This window comes from Macrobrachium rosenbergii, chromosome 34, assembly GCF_040412425.1.
Source record: "Macrobrachium rosenbergii isolate ZJJX-2024 chromosome 34, ASM4041242v1, whole genome shotgun sequence".
NCBI classification, from domain to species: domain Eukaryota; kingdom Metazoa; phylum Arthropoda; class Malacostraca; order Decapoda; family Palaemonidae; genus Macrobrachium; species Macrobrachium rosenbergii.
This window is the reverse complement of record NC_089774.1, coordinates 9,893,025-9,919,826: the sequence shown is the minus strand read 5'-3', so window position 1 is coordinate 9,919,826 and position 26,802 is coordinate 9,893,025. Positions and strand designations below refer to the sequence as shown.

The window sequence follows — 26,802 nt, the reverse complement described above, 5'->3', positions numbered from 1 at the left end:
TGTACAGTTAACTTAAAATTAAGAAGTAAGGTTCCAAGATAAACCAGTGATTCAGCGTGGAACAAAATAATTCCGAATCTCGAAGCCATTCTAAATAGCCACAACGACATGCAATCTTGTTACCGACAGGAAACACTCCCGAGTTTGTTACCCACAAAACACACAAGCTCTTGATAGTCTGGTAAAATTACTGCAAAGCCTAACTAAAGTAGATTATTGTGATTAATTTCAATGTAAGCTACTACTGTCTTAGGTACGGGTCACCTCTCAACTTTGGCAGGCTACGCTACTCTTCACTAACAGTTTTTTACTCATAGCTCAGGCTAAAGAACACTAGTCAAAAGATCATTACCAAAATAAACAGGTTTATAATCTCTTCGGAGACGAGTGAATGACTGATATCCTTGCTGGTTACAAGAAAAAAGGGTTTCTGGTTCATCATTTTCAAGGAGCGATACTCCAGACGCACTGCTAATTAGTGACTTGCGTTTAGAAAGTCACACAAAACCGTGCGTTGTATGACAAATAGTTTGCACTTCATCATTGAAAGTCTTGCTCCTGAGAAAGACGGGGCCTATTCTGACTGGGAATTTTGGTGAGCAAACTCAAGATTCAATTTCTTCTCTTCTTCAGGTGCCTGCAAATTATTTGAGCCTACTAAAGAATTTTCAGTTTTTCTCTGCACCCAGTACCTCCTCAATCTTTCGTCAATGTTTCACTGTTCGCCACGTCCCCTTTCGTTTCATCGTCGCAAACCACGACAGCGTGAGTGGCCAAGTGACGGTGATACTCCTCCGTGCCTACGAACATCAAGAGGCAGATGCTGCATTCTCTGTAATGCAAACCGCCCGAGTCGGACCTTTCCCAGTCAAATGACAGCTCATTCAGATGTGCCTGTATGTGGTTCCAATACCAGCCCCTATTCTGGAAATTTTTGTGGCAGTGTGTGCACTCAAACGGCACCGTAACGGTCTCCTTGCAGTGCGCAAGGGAGAGAGAGATGTTTTTGTTCCGCTGGAGCAGGTGCTGAGGTACATCCTCCTGGATGCTGGCTTGACATATCCAACAGTAATTCTTTGCATACACGGTCTCCATGAGGTTTCGTGGTAAAAGGTCATCCCACCTGCCTGAACCAAGGTAGTGGCTCATGAGATGTTTACACAACTCTAACTCTGACAAGAACTCTTGCTGACAAACCTTGCACGTGTGGCATTCTGCCACCATCTTTTTGAGCGAGTCTAAGTGAGAGGAAAAGCAGTGGTCTGCCGCTGCCTCCATTTCTTCAAATTTCTGGTTACAAAATTTACATGAGTACGGGTGTTGTGGAATTAAATCTTTGGTGGCTAATGGTTCGATGATGCCAGCCTCTAACGGCTGGCCCCTTCTTTTGTCTCCGCTGATATTCTCTGAACCTTTCAAAGGTGTACACTTGTGGAGGTTGTAATCACGGCGGCTTCTCAAGACAGCCTCACATTTCCCGCACACATGCGAAGGCCTCTCGTCCGGCGGGCACTTGGTGCAACGTTCCAAGTGGTTCAGCAGGAACCCGTTAAACTGGTACTCTAAACCACAATACGGACAAGCGAACACCGTCGGAACTTTGTGAACGTGATGGTAATGCTCGATGACTTCCTCTTTGGACTCGAACAGAAGAGCGCACTTGTAACGGCAACGGAACTTTTCCTTGTGGGCGACTTTGAAGTGCCTGACCAGCTTCACGGCATTGAGGTAGGTCGAGTCGCACTCGGGACAGGTGAAGCACTTACGCAAGTCCTCCCTTCTGTGCCTCTCCTGATGTCTGTGGAAAGCGCTCTGGGAAGAGAACACTTCCGGACACTCGTTGCAGTAGATTTCACACTTGGGTTTCCTCTCTCGGGGCATTCTAACCTTCTCCATTCTGAAACCATCGTCAGCGACCGAACACCCCGCAAATACGCCGTGGAAGTAAGTTGGCGACAGAAAACTTGTGCCTGGAGTCTCTTCCATCATGCCCGCGCCTACAAACGTATCCGCATCACAGTGTGCCGACTGGCCTGACAAACCACCGACTTCTGCCATAACTGCCGATGAATCCACAGGTTCCTCTTTGATAATTGTGGCAACTGGAACTTCTTTAGCTAGTGGGTCCTCCAGTGGATCAGGCAGCTCTCTTTCCATCTGAGCATTCTGTGCTTCAGTGGGATTCCTAAAGGCTCCCTGCAACTTGCTGATATCATCCACAGAAGAGGTGGGATTAATTGCTGCGTGTTCCTGCTGGGCTCTTGGATTTTTGCATGGTCCTGGCGACTTGCTGTCCCTTCCCACGGATGAGCTGGGATTATCTGTGCATTTCTCTTGCCCTTCCCTTATTCTGTTTAAAGTCTCCTTCAGCATCTTGTGAGCCCGTTTACAATGAATTACCAGTTCCGTGGGATTTGGAAAACTCTCTCTGCACTCAGGGCAGGTCGAACAATTCTGAAACTCTTCTTCTTTTAAATTTGCCTGATGTTGGCAAATCCCTTCACTGTTAACGTTCTCCTGTGCTTTTGACATACCTGTGTTGTCGTAACTCACAGACTTCCCAGACAGATTATCCTCAAAATTTTGGACGTGAGGGGCACAAGGGTCTACCGGTTCTTCTTTGATGACTGAAACGAATGGAATCTCCTTAGTTGATGTTTCTGCCAGAGGGTCTGGAAGTGGATCGAGAGTTGTTCTTCCCCTGGAAGTGTCTAGGACGTCTGCCTCGGGCTGACGGCTGCTTCCGCCCCTTTCCAAAGGAGGCTCTCGTTCCATTGTTTTACTCTTGACTAAAGCATTAAGAAACATATTCTTATACCTGCTTTGCTTCAGAGAGGTCAAGAGCTCTTTATTCTGGAAGTACTTCACCCCCTGGGCAGCCAAGAACTCGTCGCTGATATCGGCACTGCTGACTCCTAGGTGCTGGGCAACGTGGATTTTCAACTGGAATTTATTTCTGCTCTCTTTATTACACAACTGGCAGACATACTCACTTCTCTTCGGACGGTGCAAGTCGACAGGCGATACGCCCTGGGACCCACAGGGGCTACTGCACTTGATCTGCAAGGTCGGGTCGTTGTGCACCTTGTCGCGGTGGGTAGCGTACGCCGCCTCGCTGGGGAACCCGTCCGAACAATCCCTGCACCTTATTATGCCGTGGACTCTCCGACAGTGAACCTTGAGGGTGGTTTCGTTCAAATATTGGCCCCTGCAGAGGTTACACACCACGGCGAGCTTCCCCTCCTTGTGAGCTTCCTCGTGGGCTTTGAATTTGTCGCAGCTCTTCGTGGTGAAGCTGCAGAGCTTGCACTTCAGCCAAGGCTTGTGGGTACGAACATGATATGGATACAGCAACTTGCTAAACACCCAACCACAATGCTCACATACCTTCCGCCCTACCTCCTCCTCCTCCTCCTCCCCAACCTCCTTCTCCTTCTCCTTCTTCCCATTCGGTCCCTTCTCCGAATCCACCTGATCCACCTTCTTCCCAGAATCCAGTTGCACACTGGCGGAAGGTTGAGGGAGCTGAGGGGTTCTGGCTCGGGAGGGTTGGTGGGGTTCTCCATGCACCAAAGGCGTCACACGGCGGCTTCCCGCGCCTGCAGGCAACATTAAGTATCAGAAAAGACTACGAGGAATCCTCCACTTTCCCACAACACCAAAGCTTTCCCCATTTCCCAGTGTCTAAATCTCAAAACAAAAATACAATTTGAAATGCACAGCTAATAATCATTAAAAGAGGGCTTTCTAACATGAAAGTTTTTGATCAAGAGAATATTATATACCTGAAAATGCGTAATATAGTCAGACCAGGCTATCGTTGACATCGTTAATTTCAAATCCAGGCTTGCCCTACCTAGACAATGCTCATGAACTCAACATATCCACTGAAACTTCAAATATATCTTACATGTTACACAGGTCAAAGTATAAGTTTACAAGGACCAAACATAAAAAAGAGAGGAGGTATTTCTCCAAAAGACTTCAACATACAACTCAAACGTGCATGATAAAACAACGGACAATTACAAGAAAGCATTTTGAAAAACCCAATTCTGTGAGCCTCATTACAAAATTCAAATTTACAGACGTGAAAATATCTGTCCCCACTAAACAAAACCGCTGGTAGAAATTGCCTTGCAGCATCGGATAGTCTTGCACAGTTGCCAACCAGTACGCTGAAACTTAAAAAATTTCAACAAATACTTCAGTAACTACATCCCAAGTGATCAATAATACAGGTATCATCTACATATATTTGTAAGTATCTGAAAAATCATGATATTCATTTGAAGACTGTACAATCGATATAATAAACATATCTGTACACGACAATGTCTCAAGGTTTCAACATTGCAAATCTCAAACTTTACATAAGTTTTTTTTTTTTTTTAAAGTTTGCCAAAATAGTTTTTGTCATTTGTCGTCATATTTCACTCACTTGTAACAAACAAGTCCATATGACACACGTATCAGACTACATTCACACTTGTATTTACAAGAACCAGTATTGCACAAAATAACAAAATCCGCATTCCTTGAGGTATTAATGACGGGGCTAAGGAAATTGCCGTTAAAACGAGTCAAAGCCGATGATCTTCGCGGGGCCGCTCTCGTCGTCGTCAGGTACGAAGTCGCTGATCTCCTCGCTGGGCGGGTAGTGCGAGCCGTAGTAGTCGCCTATCAGGTCCATCTGCGAGCTGTCGTCCAGGCTGAACATGGAATCGTCGCCCACCAGGTACCCGGGATACGAAAGAGTGTCCGTGTGGTGCATGAAGTCGTGGGCCATGTTCAGGCTGCTGACCCCAGAACTCGCACTCAACCTGGCCTTTGACTTCGTGGTCGACGACGACTTGGGGTTCGACTTTGCAGACGGTTTGGCCGTGCTCTTTGTTGCTGGTTTGGCCGCTGCCCCCTTCTCAGGGGGTGGCTTCTTCTTCTTCTTCACCACGACGTTTTTGGAGCCCGATTCGGCAGCTCGAATCTGGGCCTTGAGGGCGGCCGTCCAGCTCAGAGTGACCTTCGTCTTCTTGCTTTTATGTTTCGCGTGGCTGACTCTGCAGGCGACTCGGGGGTTTATCCTGAACTTCAAAGCTCTGTCATTTTTCCTGGTTGACAAGATCTTACTTAGCTTACCCTTAATGTTAGTAGTGTCCCCACTTCTTAACTTAATAGCACTCTTTTTCCTCAACACTTTGTTTTGTGGAATTTTGCTGGTTTCACTCGCACCCTTTTTCTCCTCCAAGTCTTTTAGCCTTGTGCGTCTGGGCGTGTCTTGAACAGGGGGAGACTGGACCTCGGTCTTAATTTCAGTCTTGACTTCAGGAACCTTCTTCTCAAATATGGACTTCACTTCACTGGTAATGGAACACCTCTCGCGACTGTTTCTGGTATCACGGAACGGCTTGGCAGTGGAACCCTTGCAGACGGACCCCAGGTCTTCTTCGTCTTCTGGCTCTTTGTACGATATGGGAATACACCTCGCTTTCCTCTTCTGAGGCAGCGTTAGTTCGTCCACCTTCACTTCAGCCGCCTTTTCTTTCTTTGACGGAACGCCTCTCCTCTTCTTCTCACTGGCCTCCCTTTCGTCGTCGTCATCTTTCCTTCTGTCGACGGCGCTCTCTTTCTTTCTCGCGACGCTGGCATCCTTCTTCTTCTCCTCCACCTCCACCTCCACCTCCTCCTCCTCCTCCTCCTCCTCCTCCTCCTCCTCCTCTTCCTCTGCCTCATCCTCTTCCTCCCTGGCATCTTTTCTGTGAGACTCTTCCTCCTCTTCTGAGCTTTCCTCTTCGTCGCTCTGCTGCTTCGGGTGGTCTCCGTCGTAGTGACGGTCCAGGTCGGCTTTCTTACTGAACAGCAACACGCACTTGGGACACCTATGCTTCTTGTTAGGGTGGGCGTTTTTCTGGTGCTGTTTCAAGCGTAGCATCTTTCGGAACTTAGCCTTACAGGTGCCCTCCGGACAATGGTAAACCTTGTGTTGTAGCAAGTGCCTGTTGTATGGTCCACAGCTCCGGAAAACTCGGCCACAGTGCTCGCAAGCCTTGAACGGATACAACGTTTCGTGAATCTTTTTCAGGTGGTAAGTCATAGACTTCTCCTTGTTGAAGGTTATGTTGCATTTTGTACACCGGAAAAGATGACCCACTTTCAAAATGAACGAAGGCCTCTCGCCCTTATCAGATCTAGAGTTGGAACCTTCCCCACCTCCCCTTTTCTGGACCACATCTGACTTTTCCTTTGGCGACACGCTCGACGACTCTGGCTTGGTGACGCTGTGCCTTCCCCTCGACTGAGACTCCCGCCTTTGGTCTATCAATTTTGGTCGACCAAGAGCCTTTCCGCTCCTTTTGCCGAGTGCAGCTGGAGTGCTGCGCAACACTCTCAACGATTCCCTGTCCCTGGGTTTCTCTGCGGCGTCCTCCACTCTCTCCTCTCGCTTGGACTTCATCGCGGAAGACTTCTTGCCAACGAGAGGCTTTCTTCCCAGCTTCTTTTTTCTGACCACAGTGTGGATCGGGAGGTGCAACTTCAGCTGGTACTCGCTCCTGCAAACCTTGTTGCAGGTACTGCAGGTGAGAGAGATTTCCTTCTCCCGCCTCTCCTTCTCTTTCTTTTCTTTCCGCACCTCCAGCTCATCCTCGTCCTCCCCCTCGTCGTCGTCGTCATCGTCCTCCTCCTCCTCCTCCTCCTCCGCTTCCTCCAACTCTTCGTCTTCGTCTGCCGGCGCTTCTGCCGTCGCGACCTCTTCCTCCTCGGGCTCATTCCGAGGGGCTTTCTCTTTGGCAGCTCTCTTGGGTTTCCCAGGCTTTGCAGTTATGGAATGTTCACTTTTCAAGTGATGCTTGAGCTTAAATACATGACTAAATTCCTTACCACAAATATCACAGTTATGCCCGCTCTTTTTGACCACTTCCTCCTCCTCGCCCGACGAAGAGGAACTGCTGTCGCCGTCCTCGTTGTCGCTGGCGCTCGAGTTCGTCTCATTGTCGCTCTCGGCCTCGGTTTTCGAACAGCTGCGGGTCATTCTCCGCACGGGACGCTTTTCCTCCCCTTTGGATTTCGGCTGGGACGACTTGTCGGGCGGCCTGACGTTCATGACTTTGCCGCGCGAAACCGGCTTCACGTTCCTATTTTTATCGCTCGCTACGACACTACTAACTACGCTTTTACCGGACTCTTCCGGTTTTACCTTTTCGTCGCTATCACTAACATTTGGTATCACCTTGCTTTTGTCACTCGCTCTACACTTGCCCGATTCCCCAGTACTTGTCTGAGAACGACCGACACCCGCGCTTTGGGCAGCGTCCACTTCGCCGGCACTGTCTTTCGCCTCCTTCTCCCCATTCTCAACGATCCCCATCTCTTTCAATCTCTCGAGTCTCTCCCTCTCTATGTTCTCCCTCACCTTCTTCTCCTCGGCCTCAATGGCCTTCCTCAGCTGTTTCTCCATTTCCCGTTCCTTCTCCTCCCGCTCTTTCCGCTCGTCCTCGTTCTCCTCTTCGCTGTCCGAATACTCGTGTTTCATGCGCACGTGGTTCATGAGGTGGTGTTTCAGCCTGAAAGTCTCCCCGCACTTGACGCAGTGGAAGTTTGGCTGGTCCCTGTGAGCTCTGAGAATGTGGAACCTCATCCCGTACTTACTCTTCACCTTGACGCTGACGTTGCATATCGGACATATCTGCTCGGTGCGGTGCGTGTGCTTGATGTGGGCGTTCAGGGAGGCCTTCTTCCTGAAGACGGTGTTGCAAAACTCGCACACCAACTTCAGCAGGAGCCGTTTGACGGAGCTGTCGGTGTCGTTGGAGTCTTCATTGTTGGTGTAATGCGGCTGAGATATGGTGACTATCTCCTCGTCGTCGTCGTTGGTGGCGCCGGCGTCCCGCATCTTCCCGCTCCTGTCGTCTGTCTTGGAGGCGTCTGGTGCGCCTTTGGACTTCTTATGATCGGTTTTGTTATTCCCAGTCGGGGATTTGTTTAGCTTCAGGAGTGAGGATATGAGGAGGTGCTGGGGAGGCGTCGGCGGTCGGAACTTGATGGGGTCGGGGAGATTCTTCCCTTGCGCCCTGCCTTTCGAGGGGCTGCTCCTGGGCGAGCCCCCGCCAGGAGAGAACCCCCTCCGTCCGGAGAGGGGAGGGCGGCCCCTCTTGCGTCCCCTGGCCGGCAGCAGCTGGGCTGGGAAGGCAGGGTAATGGTGGGAGAGTGGGAGGGCCTTCCTCGGTAGCAGGAGTCCAGCGTAGTAGTCTTTCCCTGGAGAAACAAGTCAAGCATTACCAACTGTTCATGGAAGTGTTCCTCTTCAACTGAAGTTCATACAAGTAGAATGGGGAAGAAGAGAAGCCGTTTGGGAGAGACTTCTACAATTGTGCCACCTTTTAGAACCACACTTGACATGGCTACTACTATTATTGCTTCAAATTTTGACTGCCTCAAGGCCACCTTTTCCGCAACGTTAGAGTGTCTCACCTCTACGACATTTGCCCAACTTTTTTTTTTTTTTTTCAGCAGATATGTGTGTACTAGAACTATTCAAGATCTCATTTCATGACAGGAACATTTGAAAAGTGATTTCTCCCGATTCCCATTCTACCATTATGAAAAGGTCTTCAAGCTTGAATGGTTGCACTTACAGACTATGGAACAAAAAGCACTCTTATGCAAACCCTAGCGTCAATGGACTATCATCAGTCACGTGAATAGCAAATTGCAAAGTCTTTCAAATATTTTTATTTGTTATTTTCTGCAAGAATATACTGTAGGCTAAGGACACTTGTTATTTCAACTTTTGAAACTGAATTATTCAACTAGTTTTTGCTCTTAACAGCTTAAATACAAAAAACAAAAAAAAGGAAATGATCAATATGAAGGTTCTACAATTGGAAAGGCCTTAAAACGAAGACTTAGCACATTACTAAAAAAAAAAAAATTTATATGTCAAACTGAACATCAAAGAATCTTTTATACAGATACTTAAGCAACTTAAGCATCACACACACAGGAGTCTTACCTTGAAGTTACTCCAAAGATTTCGATACACACGGCACCGTGCATGCAACCCAGAATTGAATAAAAACTAGCGATACAGAAATTGGAAGAATTGAAAGTTACCTACCCAACTTCATTACCTGTTTTCGCACTACCACCCGATGGGGGGATTTTGGCCTTACACTGCTCTCTTTATAAATATTTGCTATGCAAATTAATATTAAAAAAAAAATGCAGAATGCCAAGGCAGTATTAAAAACTTTGTACAGCTTGAGACTTTGGATGTTTAAGATGTGAAATCCTCCTTTGATTACCGACAAGCAGAAAGATGCGTCTACGTAAGGCCTCTTCGTCTGATGCCAAGCGGAAATATTGAAAATCTTAAAAGTGATAGGAACCCTTGTTTCGATGAGCACGACTCCATTATTCCTTGAAACCACTTGACAAAGTCATCGGCATTTGATGATGACAAACTTCACGGGGGTTCCCCTTAATGTTGAAATGTTTTACACTCTTGTACCGAAGTTCTCTTCGATACAAATAACTTAGACATTTATTGGAAAGTTCATTAAGAGATTAGAGGAAACAGCCGTAATGTTTTCTGGTCTTCGAATAAAATGGTTCCTCTCTCATCTGGAGTCATTTCCACAAACTGGAGAGACGAAGTTCCACGTTCTCGTAATCGATCCAGTTTGTGAAAATGACGAATGCTGTATGCCTAAAAAAGTTCCCAGTTCAAAGTGGAACGTTATTGCGGTTCTTCACCCTACAATTGTAAATGCATATGCCTAAATATAAAACTGAAAAATGTAACAAGAGACGAACTAAATGCTGTCAAACAGAAAGACCGAGGATTTCTCAAAGGCACGCACATGGCATATTCAAAAGAAAATTGTGAAAACATACGTAAAGCAATCAAAGATTTCACAAACAAATATCGTTATCATTATTATTATTATTAATAATCATTAAAAATACACAGTCACATATCCATGTATACAATCTGAAAGTGCTTAGTAGGTTTTGCACTAAGTAAAAGGGCCTTGATTGATTTTAAACACTTGCAAATAATATACATCAATGCATGACTATGAATATTTAAAACCCAAGAATCTCTAGATATTTTTTGTTCAAATATAAAAAAATATCACACACAAAAACTCTTCAAGGAATAAGCAAAAATTACCAACACAGAATATCACACGTCAGTTGTCGAGAGAATGAAAATGTGAAATAAAACACGTGATAAATCATGAACAAACACATAAATACTGAGAAGCATACCTCCGGGGTGGGGCCACTGACCAGCGAACAAATCTATGATATACGTTTGCCCAGTTTCGTTTTTCAAAACGACTGAGCTGATGATTACTTTGCAATGTTTCTGTGGCCACAATTCATCGAACTAACCATATACACCAAAAAGTCTTCAGAGAAGGGAGTAGGTTTTACCCAAAGAATGTTTTTACTAAGCTACACCAATATCCATTCATAAGTTTCCATGCAAATTTGCTAAATGAAGATGTGTGAATCAACATTGTGACCTCCTTTGCAAAGTAAATAAACAACAGATACCTTGCTGTTTTTGCAGAGATATAGATGAAACTGTGAATTGCAGGGGCATAATGTTACTCAGCGTACAAGAAAAGGTGTAGGGTAGGATTCTGAATGAAAATATGAAACAGATGGTAGGAGGACTGACAAGTGAAAGACCTGTGTGGGTTTAGAAGAAGAAGAATCAATTGTTTACTATGGAACTTACTGGAGGTTTGAATGCAAATGTAATGTGAATATGCACCATAGCTCAAGACAAAATCAACAGAAAGCCAACAGGAGAGTAACCAGTTTTGTACAAAAACATGACAATGGTTTGTGAGTACTCGTTGGGGATAATGAAAGGAAACTCCAAAAACTAGTTTAAGGTTTGAAAGCATTTATGACAGGAGAAAGTTTGAAGGCTAATGTGAGGAAGAGGAAGGTTACGCAGAGTATATGAAAATCAGGAAGAATGAGTAATGGATGGTGGAATAATGAAGTGGTTGGTTCCTGAAGGTAACTGGGAGAAAATCAAGATTGGAATAATTGTGGTGTGTAAAATTCAATGCATGGAATACAATACAATGGCTAAATCTGTTGAAATGGGCTGTTTGTGCAGTGTAAATGGCTTACCCAAGAACTTATATTAATGGTACGTGAAGATATTTAAAGATGAAGTAAAAATGGCTACTGTAGGTGAAAGGATGGATAAGTTTTTTGAGACGGCTTGACCATGTGGACAGAATGGGGGCGCTGATAATATAATGAAGTGTGTAATTTGAAAGTTTCGGAGAAAGAGAGCCTGAAGTTGCTGAAATGGCTGTGGTATCTGTCAAGCCCTTTTATCATCAGTTTGCGTGTAGGATTTTCCACTCAATGATTTCGACAGGAAATGACATCCCTTTCTATCTCCCGTCTAGCGTACTTCTGCTTCAATACCCATCTGGTCAAGGAATTCAATTATGCTCTGCATAGCTTGTTTGCACACAAGCTGAACTAGTCAAGCTGTCAGTGACAATACTATGCACGCAACTTGTTCACTCAAGTTTCTAACTGACTCACCACTTATCTTAAAACGCTGTAAGGTGGTCCCTGTGAACCCAATTACTCAAATTATTTAGAACTAATTGCCGTAAAAAGTGATGGCCTCTCGTCCGGAGGTAAATACCAGCACACCACAACACCACTGCCCTATTTCTGCCAACATTAAGCTCATGTGTTACCCAATGTGATTGACGTTTAAAAAGGTTGAATGCTGTCTCTCTATAGACATCATAAAAAGTGACGTCAGTTACCTCAGAGATAAAAGTATACTGCAGACAGATAATTTGAATGCTTGCGCACAGCTTACTGCACCTACATAAAAATCAAATCTAGACCGCTGACGCTGTGACTATATAGAGCACAGCAATTATAGAACCTTGGTCTTCTATCTAGAAATCTAGATGCAGCCAAGCCACCTGTTCAACACCCATGCCTAACAGAGCAACAAAAGCAAGTGTCCTGTATGAATGCTGATTGTTTTAAACCTTTCCTCTCCTCAAGAATATGCCATACAGATTAGAAATCACGCACGTCTCCTGAAAACCTTCAACTGACTTCTCAAGTTTTCCACATTCTTCGTTACCGTGCAAGTTCCGTGCGTAACCAAAGAATGCTAGTCCTTAAAATAACATTATCACCAAAGAATGCCGGTCCTTACGCTGACATTACAACCAAAGAATGCTGGTCCTTATGCTGACACTATAACCAAAGAATGCTTGTCCTTACACTGACACTATAATCAAAGAATGCTGGTCCTTAAACTGACACTATAACCAAAGAATGCTGGTCCTTAAACTGACATTATAAACAAGGAATGCTGGTCCTTAAAATGACATTATAACCAAGGAATGCTGGTCCTTAAACTGACACTATAACCAACCAAAGAATGCTGGTCCTTAAACTGACATTATAACCAAAGAATGCTGGTCCTTAAACTGACACTATAACGAAAGAATGCTGGTCCTTAAACTGACATTATAAACAAGGAATGCTGGTCCTTAAACTGACATTATAACCAAAGAATGCTGGTCCTTAAACTAACATTATAACCAAAGAATGCTGGTCCTTAAACTGACATTATAACCAAAGAGTTCTGCTCCTTAAACTACCATTGGCTTTAATGTTAGTTTAAGGACCAGCATTCTCTGGTTATAAAGAACGCTGGTCCTTAAACTGACATTCTTCACCTAAAACAAACCACTAACCAAGCAGCCTTCTATAAATGCAAAGCAACATCGTTAATCCTAACCTGGAATTGTTAAACGCTGGTAAAAACAGTCTTGATTCTACGCACGCTGCCCAAATTTAGCATTGTTTTAAAATCTCATTAGGTCCAAATTTACCACGTCATATTGATACAACTTTACACAAACCAACCTTGAGTAATACTATCATTGTATACACTCATCCTACAATTATCTACGGAAGATCTGACCCTCAGATACAATTTTCAGGACATTTTGGGAAATGTTACTAAATATTTTAGCTCGAAAACAACTTAACCTATAATTTTTACTTTGTAAATTGCATGCAACATATCAAATTTTCATGCATTTAAGGCAAGATAGCTATAAAATGACAGAAATTAGTTCCAATACAGTTAGGAGACTTAAAAGCATAGCAAAATGTGTATATAGGCAATGGTGATTAGACATTAGGGATTAACTACACATGCACTGCTACAAGAAAAAGCTATGGGTTAGGTTAATGCACTTGCTCCAATGGCTGCTAATACATGGGTACCTATAACCTAACGACGACTTATAGGCAGGAGGTGAACAAGAACTGAATTATCTATATAAATACTATACTGTATATAGATGCCAGTAAGTTATAATCGTAAGTAGAGGTTTTATGACATTTCTTGTCCTTTCCCACACAGGTCTAACAACACTTCGGCTTCAAGACAAAAGATTCGAGAGACCTTCCCCTCCAACTACAGGAGTCCACCACGAAAAAATGCAAAAGATCGAACTGAATTTGACCAGAAAGACCACTGAACTGTTACATTCTTGCAAAAGATTCTTTAGTGTTTATTACAGAAGGTCCCCAGCTTACGGTGGGGGATCCGTTCCAGCACTGCGCTGGAAGTTGATTTCCGCCGTAAATCGGTGTTTCGTCATTACAGTGCCATTCACTTAATGCCTACTCTTGGTGTCAGCGCCGTCAACAGCACCGTAACTTGATGTCGCATCAAGCTACGCTGCTGTAAAACGCCGTTACCAGCACTGAAAAGGCCCCAGGGGATCGAATCCGCTGTAAGTCGGCGACCAACTGTAACACCACACAGACCACCAAATTGTAACATTCTTCCAAAAGATATCTTTTGTGTTTAATAAACTGATCAGACTTCAAAATGAGTTTAATTTATGCCCCTTTGTTATGTCATACAACGTACCGTCATCCCTCTAAACAAATTTTCTTAAAACAGAATTTTAAACTTTAAACATGACACTACAAATGACGATAAACCTCAATTAGGATTTTTCTTGTTTTCAAGAAAAAGTGATTTCGGTGAACTTCAATACGTCATTCTGACAGCTTCAAAATGACACCAAAACCAACATTAAACCATGAAAAATTCACCAAGAGCAACCAACAAAAGAGTACCTCTAACCTCCGAAGCGGGACACCTGAACTGAGTGCGTTGTACCAAAGAGGGCCTTTGGAACCCTTGGACTTTCGAAAGGACTAAGTAGCAAAAATGGGAAATGAGTTTTCAAAGGAGAAACAATAAGCCGATTTGCTACCTGTGACAGAGCAGTACCAATGAAACCAAGAGTTCTCACAGAAGTTTCATTGTACAATACATAACAAACCTAGATACTAATAGCATGAACAGCAATGTACATGGAAATATGACGCTGCTGAAGAGTACCTTTCGACAATTTACAGCCGTCAGATGCAGCATCTAAATTCTACGTGGTAATAAAAACTCCCTGACAAAGTCAACATAACCTGTACATATATTTTTACACAAACAAGCTAATATGCGAGGACGCAAATTAAAATTACCGAGGAAGGTTCCTGTTATTATTGTTACTACTATTATCGACACTTACGCCAGTCTGACTTATCTTTTTTATGAAAGAAATAGCGTTTACAGATTTCATTTCCAAGCCAGTAGTCTTGTTCAACTTACAACCCTATAGCAACTGGACGACACTCTAGATTCAAAGAGGGTTAACCTGAAAGATTTGCTCGAAACGAGATGAGAATAGGGTGAAGTTGAGAACTGAATAGCTAAACAGAATGAGACCAGAAGTGAAATGTAGAAACCCAAAACCTGCACAGAATCTACAAACAAACGTACGCTGTAGTCTACATAAGGATAAGACTAACCAATAAATACAACTGCTATTGTAATCGGAAGATGTTTTAAAGATTGAGTGGGATTTAAAAACGCCTTAAATGAGTATAAAGTCAATCCCATACCACTGAATGGTGTTTACGAGGCAAACGGAGTTGCGGATTAGAGAGATTGGCTGCTTCCTCCAGCACCTTAAGGTCTGTGCTAAGCAACTGAACTCACTCACAGCTTGGTCTACCCAGCAAGCAGAAAGTGGGAATTAAATCCCCAGGCCTCAGAAATGCCAGCGAAGAGCTATATCAAGTAACCATGTCCCTAACTAACCATCAACAAGGGGGGTAGAGTATTCAAAATACCCCAGTAACAGAACTGTTGAGTCTAATCTTAAATCCCTCAGAATGGTGGAAAAGTAAGACAAATGTGGATAAATTATAAAGGATAGGAAAGTAATGAGGAAACTAATAAAACTGCCCTAAAAACAGGGTGAATGGTTACCCACGCTTGAACCCTGACGAACAGAGCGGTAAATTAGCTTTGCAAAGAAACAAAAAATCTACAGCCATGCACCCACTGGAAAGTCCCTCTTTGTTTGACGGAAAAAGGGATATTAATACTCCACTTTATACTAAATGCCAAGGAAGGATCTTGGGATACCTATCATAAGTAAATTTTGGTTTATTGTTACATGTACAAAATGTGTTATGGTACATCATGAAACCACACTAAAACAAAAGAATTGCGTTACAGAAATATGATGCAAGTCGGGCAGCATTGAAAGGACGAGTGTCAAAAACTGCAAGATCATCTCATAACTTAAATAGTTAGCTTAAATGAGATGCAAATCGTCTTCAACAAAAGGAACCCACCCATTAATTTCCACTAAATTAATAACCCTTCAAAATTCTCTTCCTTTTATACGAACATTTGTCATTCCGGCTGACAAGATTTAAATCACGATAGCTGAGACTTTTAACAGAGTTCTTAAGTGCAAAAGGATTATTTACTAAATCAAGGATTACTAATACCATTCCTACAGGTTTATCACAAGTGCTTTTACCACGTGAAGGCTTAATTAAATCTGAATATGTCAAAAACGGGAAGATTTATATGAAAATATCCATACAAATAATTCATAACTAGTGTACATAAATAAAAGATTGTCTGCTACTTGATAAAACCAGTTTGGCCACCAAATATGAGACAAATACGTCCTAGGACTGGCAACATTAACTTTTCCTTTCAGTTAGTAGTTGGCCAAAGATCTTGTTCAGTGTCGCATATTTTCTACAGCAAACAGAAATCGGTAAGTGCGCAAACATCACACAACTCTCAAATTGCAAGTTTCACATCAAGATTTGAGTTTCTTCCCCCAAAAAAACTAATCAAACCCAGACGACGTTATAAACATTCAAAATCCCACTCTAATCAACCACGTTTCTGATCAAACACTGGTCACTCCAATTGCCTGTTCTTTCTTCCCCACAATAATTGCCCAACTTTCCTAATCGCCATCTTACTGCATTTTTCATCTCTCATTTACAAACAAACCCTTTGGGTTAGACTTATGAATATAATAACTGATCAGTCATATTGAAGAATGTGACTGTTTGTTGCAATGTCTGGGGCATCATTGTCTATTGTTGTCTACAGTAATTAGCAAAAATTTCTTATGTCGCCTAGCAAAATAAAACTTCCAATTATTTAGGCGGCAAATGGGCATTCCAATATGTTTAAGTCACATTAAGAACTGCAAGGTACGTCAAAATGTTGTGCAGTTATAACCGTACTTAATCTGGCCACTGGACCTAAACCTGAGAGAGAGATTACAAAGGTGTTTCAATAGACACATCGTTTTGCAACATAGGAACGTAATACCTTAATACCTACTACTGTGAGAGAGAGAGAGAGAGATCCATCACCCCCTAACCATCCACCACCCCCTAACCAGAAGCTTTCCATCATTCTCAGTTCGGAAGTTAATCGACGAAGTCCAACTAAGCATACGAGAAAAGCCCCAACACAGGTAAGGCAGAGAAAAATAAAAGGACCCATACTCTTCATTTTCCTTTCACAATGCAATACAAAATCCCACTGATAATTACAGTCCCCAACCTAAATCTATTCCAACCCCTCCAAAAGGAATTCACCTCGCATGTATACACCCCGAAGCCTTAAAGAACAGGAATGCACTGAGAAAAACTACGATTCAAAGAAATAAATACTGTGCATCAACAGCTGACAAATCAAACTCATGAATCCCTTCGAAGAAAAGATCCCTAATCTTCTCTACCAACCCTATGGCCTCCCAGCGATCTCCACAAGCCACCAGTTCCCTCCCATTTCCTACGAAAAATGCCAGTGGAACAAGGAAACGCAAACGTTAAAACTGCGCAAAAGAAAGACGTGAAATCTACTCGGATTGAAAGACCATGCTGAGAAAATAACAGAGAGAAAAACCAGTCAAAATCGTCAAGTGTGTTCACCTACCTGACCAATCAGTTGCATTCTGCGGCTCTTCAAACTCTATCCCCTGGGGCAGTCCCAAGACTTCGTTTTTGTTATAGGCCTGGAAGGGAGAGAGAGAAGGTATAATGATTGCTTTTTTTAGCGGTCGCAGTTTGTATTTCAATACCTCCCTGATGAATTTATGGGCTGGGACGTGATGGGAGAAAGCGGAGACGGAAGAAATATTCGAAGGAATAGAAAAGAACGAAGCGAGAAATAAAAATGATTGGTTTTGTTAAATTACTAAGAAATGGTGACAGCAATTAAAGATTCAAAAAATAAAAGGATGACAATATTAGAAGGCATTTAAAATAAAATTAACTGTGAAATGTAAACTAGGAAAGATATATTGTAGCCCATATGTACAAGGGAATGGAAAGTAGTAGTACAAAGGGTCCCTCCACCACACGCTCTGGTAGGGAGCACGCTGAGGCAATAAAGACATCTACAAGGAGATGAGTAGGAGACAAAGGACAGGAACGAAGAGAGTACCTGCACCTGGAAAGAATGACTTCAGGATCTCAGCACTACAAAAAAAGGAAATGTCTGGAATTGCAAAGTGAATGAAAATACAAAAACAAAAAATTGAAATGAAAATAACGAAGCCACGGACGATGTACTTTCAGAATCTAGTCAATCTGGAAAATGCACGTGAAATGAGAAATGTATTTCAATAAATATGACATCCAAAAACCAGGTGAAGATTAAGTCACCGGATGGTTAACTAAAATTAAACAAAAGACCAGAATGAAAAAATAAATCACGACAGTACCAAGATCTGATCTAAAATTCCTAGCTCTCTTCCAAATAATGAATTAAAATGGATTGCTTATATAATGTACTGGACATCTTGAGATGCTGAATTATTTTCAGCAACTTATACGTAATGCCTAGTTGTAATGACTGACTTATTAGACAAAAGAATATAATTATAAAGTATATAGAGAGTAACGTGAATAAAACTGATCACTGTCCACACCACACTTCTAAGTTACGTAACAGCTCTCAAATTTCAAGATTCATTAATACCAATGATAGGATGCACACACCAAATTTGACAGTGGACTAAATATCAGTCTTCTCATTGCATGCTACTGACAGGCGGCAATTCCCAGAACCCTCTTTGTAACCATTGTGAAATGGACAGACGAATATTCCAACTTTCGTAGTTAGTATCAAGGTCAAAACGAGTGGATATTGCAACTGAAAGCATTTTTCTGGACAGCGTACCCCTACCCCTGCGAAATCAGAACCGTGATAGAGGGCTGACAATAGAGAAATGCATGATTCTATAATGCAAGGAACATATTCTACTTCTAGAAGCACAGACATTAAAGATTTATGCATCACTGCTGAAAAGAAAGGCATGTACGTGCGACAACTTTGTCAAAATGATAGATAGTGGACACTGCTTGCAACCACTTAGAACATTATCCCATTGCTCATTTAAAATATCTAGAACATAAACCTCGCCAAAAACCGAGGCTGTATACGCAAGAGATGATAGGAATAGGGAGATATGGAAGAAGGAAGGAAGTGGGAAGCTTTAAACAAGCAATGGAAGCAATCTGATCTGACCAAAGCCAAGATTTCTGCACAAATCTCCCGCGAGGGACTTAAAATTCAACAAAAAAATCTTTCAAAACAGGGCAATATTATACTTTCAAATCTCTTACACAAGTATAACGTGTACTTTCAAATCTCTTACACAAGTATAACGTGTACTAAGGATGTAACGTTACCAAGCTGCCTTTCCAACGTATTTACGTGTTGTCAATTAAGAGCCTTATATTTTAACGATTATCATGATCATTCAACATAAGCACTCATATTAAGCAAGCAAGCATACACATAATAAAATGCCCAAAAACAACTGATAATGAGGACCAGGCGGCGGCAAACAAAGCAATTACATCAGAAAATCAACAACGAATGACATATTCACAGGAAAAAAAAAATAAATCATAAAAAAAGTCCCACTCCTATTTACAAATACCATCTCTATCTAGTACTTGAATTCATTCATCAATCTGCAAAACTTTTAGTAGTGGTCACAAAACCAATTCACAGGACCTCTTTCGCAATGGAATACATTAGCACGTAAGACAGCTCTCAACTATGCCACCCAAATCATTTTTTACACGGCAATCTGACAGGCTACCTGTTCAAAAGCAATGCTTATCGCATGTAAATCTCAACTTAAATTGAAAGTCTACTTAAAAAGAAAAGCGTTAAATACGTTAGCTCGGCTATTTCTTATCTAGGAAAACTAATGGCTATGGGATTATCACCAGCTCGTAGTTGCTACTGGACAGACCAATTTGGATCCACAAAAATGTTCCTCTGTGAAGATGTGACAAATTACAATGACAGATACATTAAGAGAGAGATCTTTAATAAAAGCATTTACACCCAACGATGCTTTCATTATCAACTTTATGAATCTTCAAGATAAATCGGATGAAATTTGGTACATTAAGAGGGGGGGAGGTGGGGGGTAAGGTTAGGGCCTACTGTACCAGCAGGAGGGGTTGGGTCAGGATTAGAGCTCCCAGCTAGATAAGGATACATGTTCTAGGTTACAACAGGATACAGTATAATGTCAGCGCTCTCACTCCACACAAAACCAAGTCGAACCAATGCTTACATGAGGAGGTGACTGCAAATGCCTGTACGGGGGTCTCGGCATGGCAGGCTGCAGGGCAGTGGAACGCCCCCTGGTCTGAGCCCCGAAGGGGCGAGGGTAGTGCGGAGGGGAGTTGCTTTCGACAGCACCAACGTTCGCACCTATCGCCAGAGGATCGCCCGCGTCGGGGTCTTGCGGGGGATTCCCGAGGGGCGAGTCGCACTCCGCCTCCACCGCAGAGACCATGATGCAAGTGAAATCGACCTCGATCTCGCACTTTTCCGGCTCAAAGTTCCCGAACTCGGTCGCAGACGCGTGGATGCGCAAGTGGATCGTCCCCTTCGAGAGCAACACCTCCTTCAACTTCAACGAGTCCCACAGCCCGTGGCCGTTTTTCACGGGCAAGACTTTGAACACCACGCTCCTGGGGTCGTCCGCTTTATCGTCCTCCTTCTCCCCATTCTCCAGCTTCCTCCTCTTCGCACTGGGCTCAATGTCCTCGCTCGAATCCACCCCACAACTCTCCTGGTTCACCCGGGGCGCCGACGAGCTGATGTCCGTCAGCTGCCTCTCCGCTTCCATCTCGTCATCCGGAGGAAAGTCCGCCACACCATCCGCTGCTCCAATCACACTGTTAATAACCAGGCCACCAATGCTGTCGGCTTCGTCGGCACTGCTGTCGATGAGACTCAGGTCAGCGGTAAAGGACGGATCATTCAAAATCGAAGCCTCCTGAACCTCCTCCAGAGGCTGCAAGCTCCCACCTATTGTCACGGGCTGAAGAGGCTCCTCCGAATCGTTCAGCAACACAGAACTCGCTTTCCTGGCGATGCCACTCGCTTCCTTAGCACCACCACCTTCAGTCTTGTCGCTCTCGTCCTTCGACACGGCAAACTCCGGGAGAGAGGTCTCGGGGAGAGAGTTCTCCAGGAGCGCGTTCTCCTTGGCACTTTGCACTTCAGACTTATCACGCGCTTCGTCCATTCCTTCGAGGGTCTTTTCCAGTTCACTCAACTTTCCGGCGTCGTCGTCTCCGTCCACTTCCATCGCCTCGGTTTCACACGTAGTAGAAGTGTTCTCTATCTGGGAAAGCAAGTCTGTGTTTTCCGTCAGCGAGGCCAAGTCCGCAGCGACGGCTCCATCACACAAATATCTTTCTTTCTCGGCAGCGTCCGTCATATTCACGTCTTTACACTCCAGCGGGGGGTTTACCGCGGTCTCTTTAGAAGAATCTGCTACAGTAGAATTTGGCAAACTTAACGAGTCTTCTGATGAATTTTGCATTTCTGAGGGCAACAGATTTAGCAAGGCATTCTCACTGTTTGAACCACCACTCCCCAAACAATTTTCCGGCTGAGATTCCATGGCAAACTCGGCTCTGAACTCCGACAGCGGAGATGGTAGTTCCTTTGCTCCCAGCTCGGAACACTCGGACTCGACTGCAGAGTCTTCAGGCTGCAAAAGTGAATGTCCCACACTGTTCGTTTTTGAATCCTGAACAACACCGTTTGAACAGTTTGTGCCTTCCCCGCTCGCAAAGGCATGCTTCCACCCACCTCCTCCGAACTCTTTTGCAGGGGGACTTGCCAAAGGTGGATCCACAGCTTTCTGGCCTTCGTCATTCGCATTCATCAAACCACTCATAGGCCCAGAGGTTCCATCTACCTGTTTTCCGAGAGAATCAATCAGGGGAACAGTAGGGGAATTCTCAAGATCTTTGGAGGGGGTTTCGTTCCGATTCTGAGAATCCATCATGCTGGCCGAAGACACAGGGATATCGCCCCGCTGTTCCAGACAATCGGAAATTTCGCGAAAGTTCAAACTCGTCGAGTTGACGATGCTGGAAAACGTGTCGAGGGAGTTTTCCGACATGTCGGGGAGTTCAGCATTACCACCCGAGTCTGCTTTTGGGATACCTTCCAAGACACCAGGGAGCGACAGAGGATCCGACTCTATTGATGCGTCTTTGCCCAACGGCGGCGAGTTCAAGGAGTTCACGCCACTGCTCAACAGTCCCTGAATCACGGCGTCTTCAATACCCTCGTGCGGGGTTGGCAACGGAGGAGAAGGGGTGGCTGGGGTGAAGCTGAAGGTGGGAGGCTGGAGGAACCTTGACGACGAGGTCTCGGCCGCTGGGGGCAGAATGCCCCCGGGTGAGAGGACGCTGGTGGAAGGGGAAACGTCTGGTTGGACCTGCGCACCGCAGGCAGCGGACCTTGCCTCGTTGCCATCTTGTGGGGACTGAGAATGGAGTGCGTCTGCCATGTTACAGGTAGAAGGGACATCACAGTTACTATACACCAATGTCAGCGCATGATGTTCCGTGTCTGGCAGCAAAAGAACCACACCTGCGGAGAAAGATTTTATGAGAATTACAGAGCTGAAACACCTTTAGATATTTTCATACAAATTTAAAATACCAATCAAGTTATACTTTATCACCAACGACGAACGTTACTCATACTTTAAAACAATGAATGATTCATAGTCACTCTGTAAACACTTCGTATCAATCTGTCAACTAAGTGTTTCATAGAGAATATACTACTATAAATACATTAAAACTAAAATGCTGTAATTTTAAGCAAAAACTATCCAATAACGTATCTAGTTAGTACACCATAGTTTTGTACTATCAAAGAGCAAAGGTTGTACTTTTGTAAAAGTATGTTCATGAAATGAGTAAGAGTTTACAGATATTAAATATAATACATATGATTATAAATATGTGTTCTAAATTCATTCATACAAGTCTATTACCTATATTAAATAAATAAAAGTTTATAGCAATAATCATCACACTGCCATGCTAGTATGTTCTGCAACAATTTCTTTCCCAATGTAATTAACTTTTGATGTACGTTCCCTATAAGTTTTCCCTCCACTTCCAAAATCTCCCACTTTTTTTATTGGTGGGGTCTACTTTCCAACCGCAATGGATGATAATTAAAATAATAAATATTTCCAGTTTTAAAAGATGTCTAAAATGACAAATGGCTTACAAAAATTCTTATTGGGATTCAAACAAGTGATTGTGGAGCTATATTAACACTTGTGTAGCCCGGTAGAGGGTTTGATCAATTTTGTAGTTTACTATAACCTGTAATCTGCAAAGTATGGATCTGTAGATGATATAGCAAGCAGGTTTTATATATCTGTGAGATTATATTACTCCTGAATGTTAGGCTACAGGTCAGAAACCGTAAATGGAGACAGCCCCAAGTCAGATGGGACGCTGCAATATAGGTAGGGTTACGATGCATTCTTCATCCTTGTAGGATGTATTTCAGTTACGATGCATTCTTCAGCCTTGTAGGATGTATTTCAATCGTACTCGTACATTTCAAACACACATACTAACGCTAGATAAAGACACGGACGCCCTTTGCTACTGAGATTGCAATAAACAACCACAATGCTGTTAGGCTGCACGGAAAACAGCAACCCACATCTCAGCCGACACGATTAACAATTAGGTCGACATTTAACCTTACAGCAGAGTTCGGCAAGACGCTTCTCTCGCGCGCCTACGGCTGCACGGACGTTCCAAGGTCTCGCAAAGGAGACAGGGTAGCCAGGGCACTGTTTATTTAGGGCAAATAGATTCATTTACCTTTTTACCTTAGGGTACAGCAGGGTACGGCGGGCATACCTTAAAACCGTTCTAATTCCTGCATCTGTACAAAGCAGCTGCCCCCCAAACCAAAGCATAAAAGTAGCAGTATAAGGTTAGGTTAAACTTAATATGGGTATGCCTCTGAGACTCCCGCAGGAAATTGGGCTTATATCAGAAATTAAGGGTGGCCATTCCCAGCCCTACCGTAACCTTGCCTCCATTACCCAACGGGGGCCTTCCCCGCCCCCCGGGAGCCTTTGACGGGAAACCCCCGGGGAGAACTCCGTTGCAAAACGAACGACACGTCAACGGAGGATTGATAACAAGCAAGAGGGGGAGACCTGGGGGCCAAACGGCCCTAAAACGACGGCAGGACGAGTGCCACCTCGGGTCGACTCTCCCTCTGCCGTCGACGCCAACACCCGAAAGTGGAAGGGAGACCCCCTCTATTTATCCCTCCTCCGGGGCCATTCCCGTCGCCCCCGGGGACGAAGGACCCACAGACAGAAGCCCGAAGGACCCGCCCGTCCGGGACGGACGTCGGGGAGGCGAAAGAGAGAGGGAGAGAGGGAGAGAAAGGGGAGGAAATGGCCGGCGACGACGACGACGTCCCAGGGAAGCAAAGCCCCAACCAACCTCTCTCTCTCTCTCTCTCGCCCCCGAAACCACTCGGCATTTTCGCCTCATTTCTCGCCCCCCGTCGACCTGGCCCTCGACCTGACCGACCCCGACGACGGACGATGCGTCCGGGACTCACCTCCTGGGGGTTGGGTAGCGCGAAGAAGGGCCCGCTCGTCCTCTATTCCGACGCACTGCGAGATATACTCCTCCTCCTGCGACAGATCGCCATTTTGAACAACAAAGCCGATGGACGGGGGACCGACCGACGCTGTTGTTGTGGCGCTGCCGCTTATTCTACGGGATCGCAATTCAGCGCTCGCATTCGCCTTCTGGTGGACATTTAAACCGGTTCATTCATTTAAAACATACATAATTCATCAAGAAAAAACTCGCAGCAATACCAAAAAGTAAACATTAGCGTAAAAAAAAGCTCATACTATAAACAAAAGCGTGAAACGTAAACTTATTTCTACGGGATCACAATTCAATGTTTGCACTCGTCTTGTAATGGACATTTAAACCGATTCATTCATCAAAAAAAAAAAAAACAGAATTCATCTGAAAAGACTTACAACAAAGCCATTTACATAAACAATACCGTAAAAAAAAGGCTTATAATATAAACAAAAGCGTAAAATGTAAATTTATTCTACGGGATCACAATTCAACGTTCGCATTCACCCCTTAATGGCCATTTAAACCAATTAATTCATCAAAAACGCCCACATCAAAGCCATTGGGCAGACACCGGTGAAAAACAAAAGCGCATAACGTAAACAAAACCGTAAATTGTTTACAAAGAAGCGGGAGGAAACCATAACAACCCATCGTAAGCGAACAAAAGAAAAAAAAAGAAATCCCAGGATCATAAACACACAAATCAAAACAAACATTGACACAGATGCAAACCATTCGCCCTTATGGGAGTCTCGGCTGATATGGAGAAATAAATATAATCTTTCATTTAATTTAAGACAAAAAGATGTTTTTTTTTATCTCCCCGTCCCGTTCATATACGCCAGAGGAAGGCTCCGAGTCCAAACCGGATTCTATGATGGAGAGAGACAGAGGAAAAGGGCCACAGTGTACCCACTCCAGTGGAAGTCGTTGTCCTCTCATGCTCGGCCGACCTCCCAAAGTCATGTCTGTCTCTCTCTCTCTCTCTCTCTCTATCTCTCTCTCTCTCTCTCTCTCTCTCTCACTCTCTCTCCCTTTTACCTTCGATTATGGCCATCCTATGACCACCATTACCATCCCCCATTCACGATGAAAGCTTTAGCATTCTACTCCAACTCCACTCCATTCAATTTGCATGGAATAAAGGTGTCCCATACCGTTAGAAATTGGGTTAATGGGAGGGGAGAGGGAGTCGCCTGGAAAGAGCCGTTGAACGTTAGCTTCTAAACAAAGGCTAATATTTTCGATTCCCGCCATGTTTCAGCCATTTTTCCTCCACGAATTCGTAAACGGAGACTCGAAAAGCACAGGTGTCGTTCTACCTGAACGTCAGAACGACCGCGTTCTAGAGAGCGACGGTTTTTTTAATATGGATTTTGGCTCTGACTCGGTCAAGGGTGGACAGAAGAGGTGGTGTCCGCTGATGCTAGCCTCGTTGAGACCACCACCATGTTCCTGGCTCTGTACCGGCGAAAGAATTTGGGGTTTCTTTGTGAATATGACGACCAGAGAGAGTCATAGGCAGAGCCATTGATAGAGTGGTGAATTGATGATGAATAGGCATATCGTTTGTATGAGAAAAATATACCTTTTTTCTTAAGTGGAAAGAACAAAGGAAAATAGATGCTGGCGATAGGCCAAATTCACAACGCAATGAATAACATGATTTTATATATATATATATATATATATATATATATATATATATATATATATATATATATATATATATATCTGCTGAATAACTTCCGCAATAATAGCTACATCACTACCTAAATATGTTCATCAACAGCACACTGAAATCTACATCTATTTTCCCATCCTATCTTCCAACACTCTTCCCATTCTTTCCACATAGCCGAACCACCTCAAAACTTAGTTATCTATTTACTTAACTTTACCTTATTAGCACTTGCATTTACCTCCACATTCTCAACGCCAGATGATATAAACACATCAATCAGTCAGTCAAACTCCACATTACACATTTCGAGTGATAGGCCCAAACAAACTTTGAGTGGCCTAATTAACCAAATTACATTACCTCTTGCAAGGACTGGTTACCTTTCTAATAACGGCTTTGATAATCAGTTATTATCAGGTTAATATCACTAACATTTCTCCTTGATTCCCTAAAATATTCTCTCAACTTTTCCTACAAGGAACGAGGGAATGTCTTGTGGGACTTTGAAATTGGTTTTTCAGTCTTTAGTCCCTAGAAAGTGAATCAATACTCTGCATATTGTCATCTGTAAGTCTACACAGTTCACAGTTATCATAACTATTCTCACTATAAGTTAACTTTCAGGTTTAGGGTTATATTAAAATAAAAAAAAATAATGTTGCCATCGTTGAACAACAGTTATAATATTCTAGTTACGT

At 43.6% G+C, this 26,802-nt stretch overlaps 1 protein-coding gene across 1 annotated transcript in view; it reads right to left on the bottom strand.

Annotated features, from left to right (window-relative positions):
• LOC136856031 (uncharacterized) overlaps positions 1-24,724 on the bottom strand; it is a 37,333-nt gene extending 12,609 nt beyond the window's left edge. The window contains exons 1-5 of the mRNA XM_067133584.1: positions 24,380-24,724; positions 20,028-22,354; positions 17,363-17,441; positions 4,581-8,250; positions 699-3,619 (exon numbers count right to left, since the gene is read on the bottom strand). Coding sequence (XP_066989685.1) covers positions 699-3,619; positions 4,581-8,250; positions 17,363-17,441; positions 20,028-22,271 — 8,914 coding nt within the window. The 5' untranslated portion in view covers positions 22,272-22,354; positions 24,380-24,724. The remainder of the gene's footprint in view (positions 1-698; positions 3,620-4,580; positions 8,251-17,362; positions 17,442-20,027; positions 22,355-24,379) is intronic.
• Positions 24,725-26,802: the final 2,078 nt, after the last annotated feature.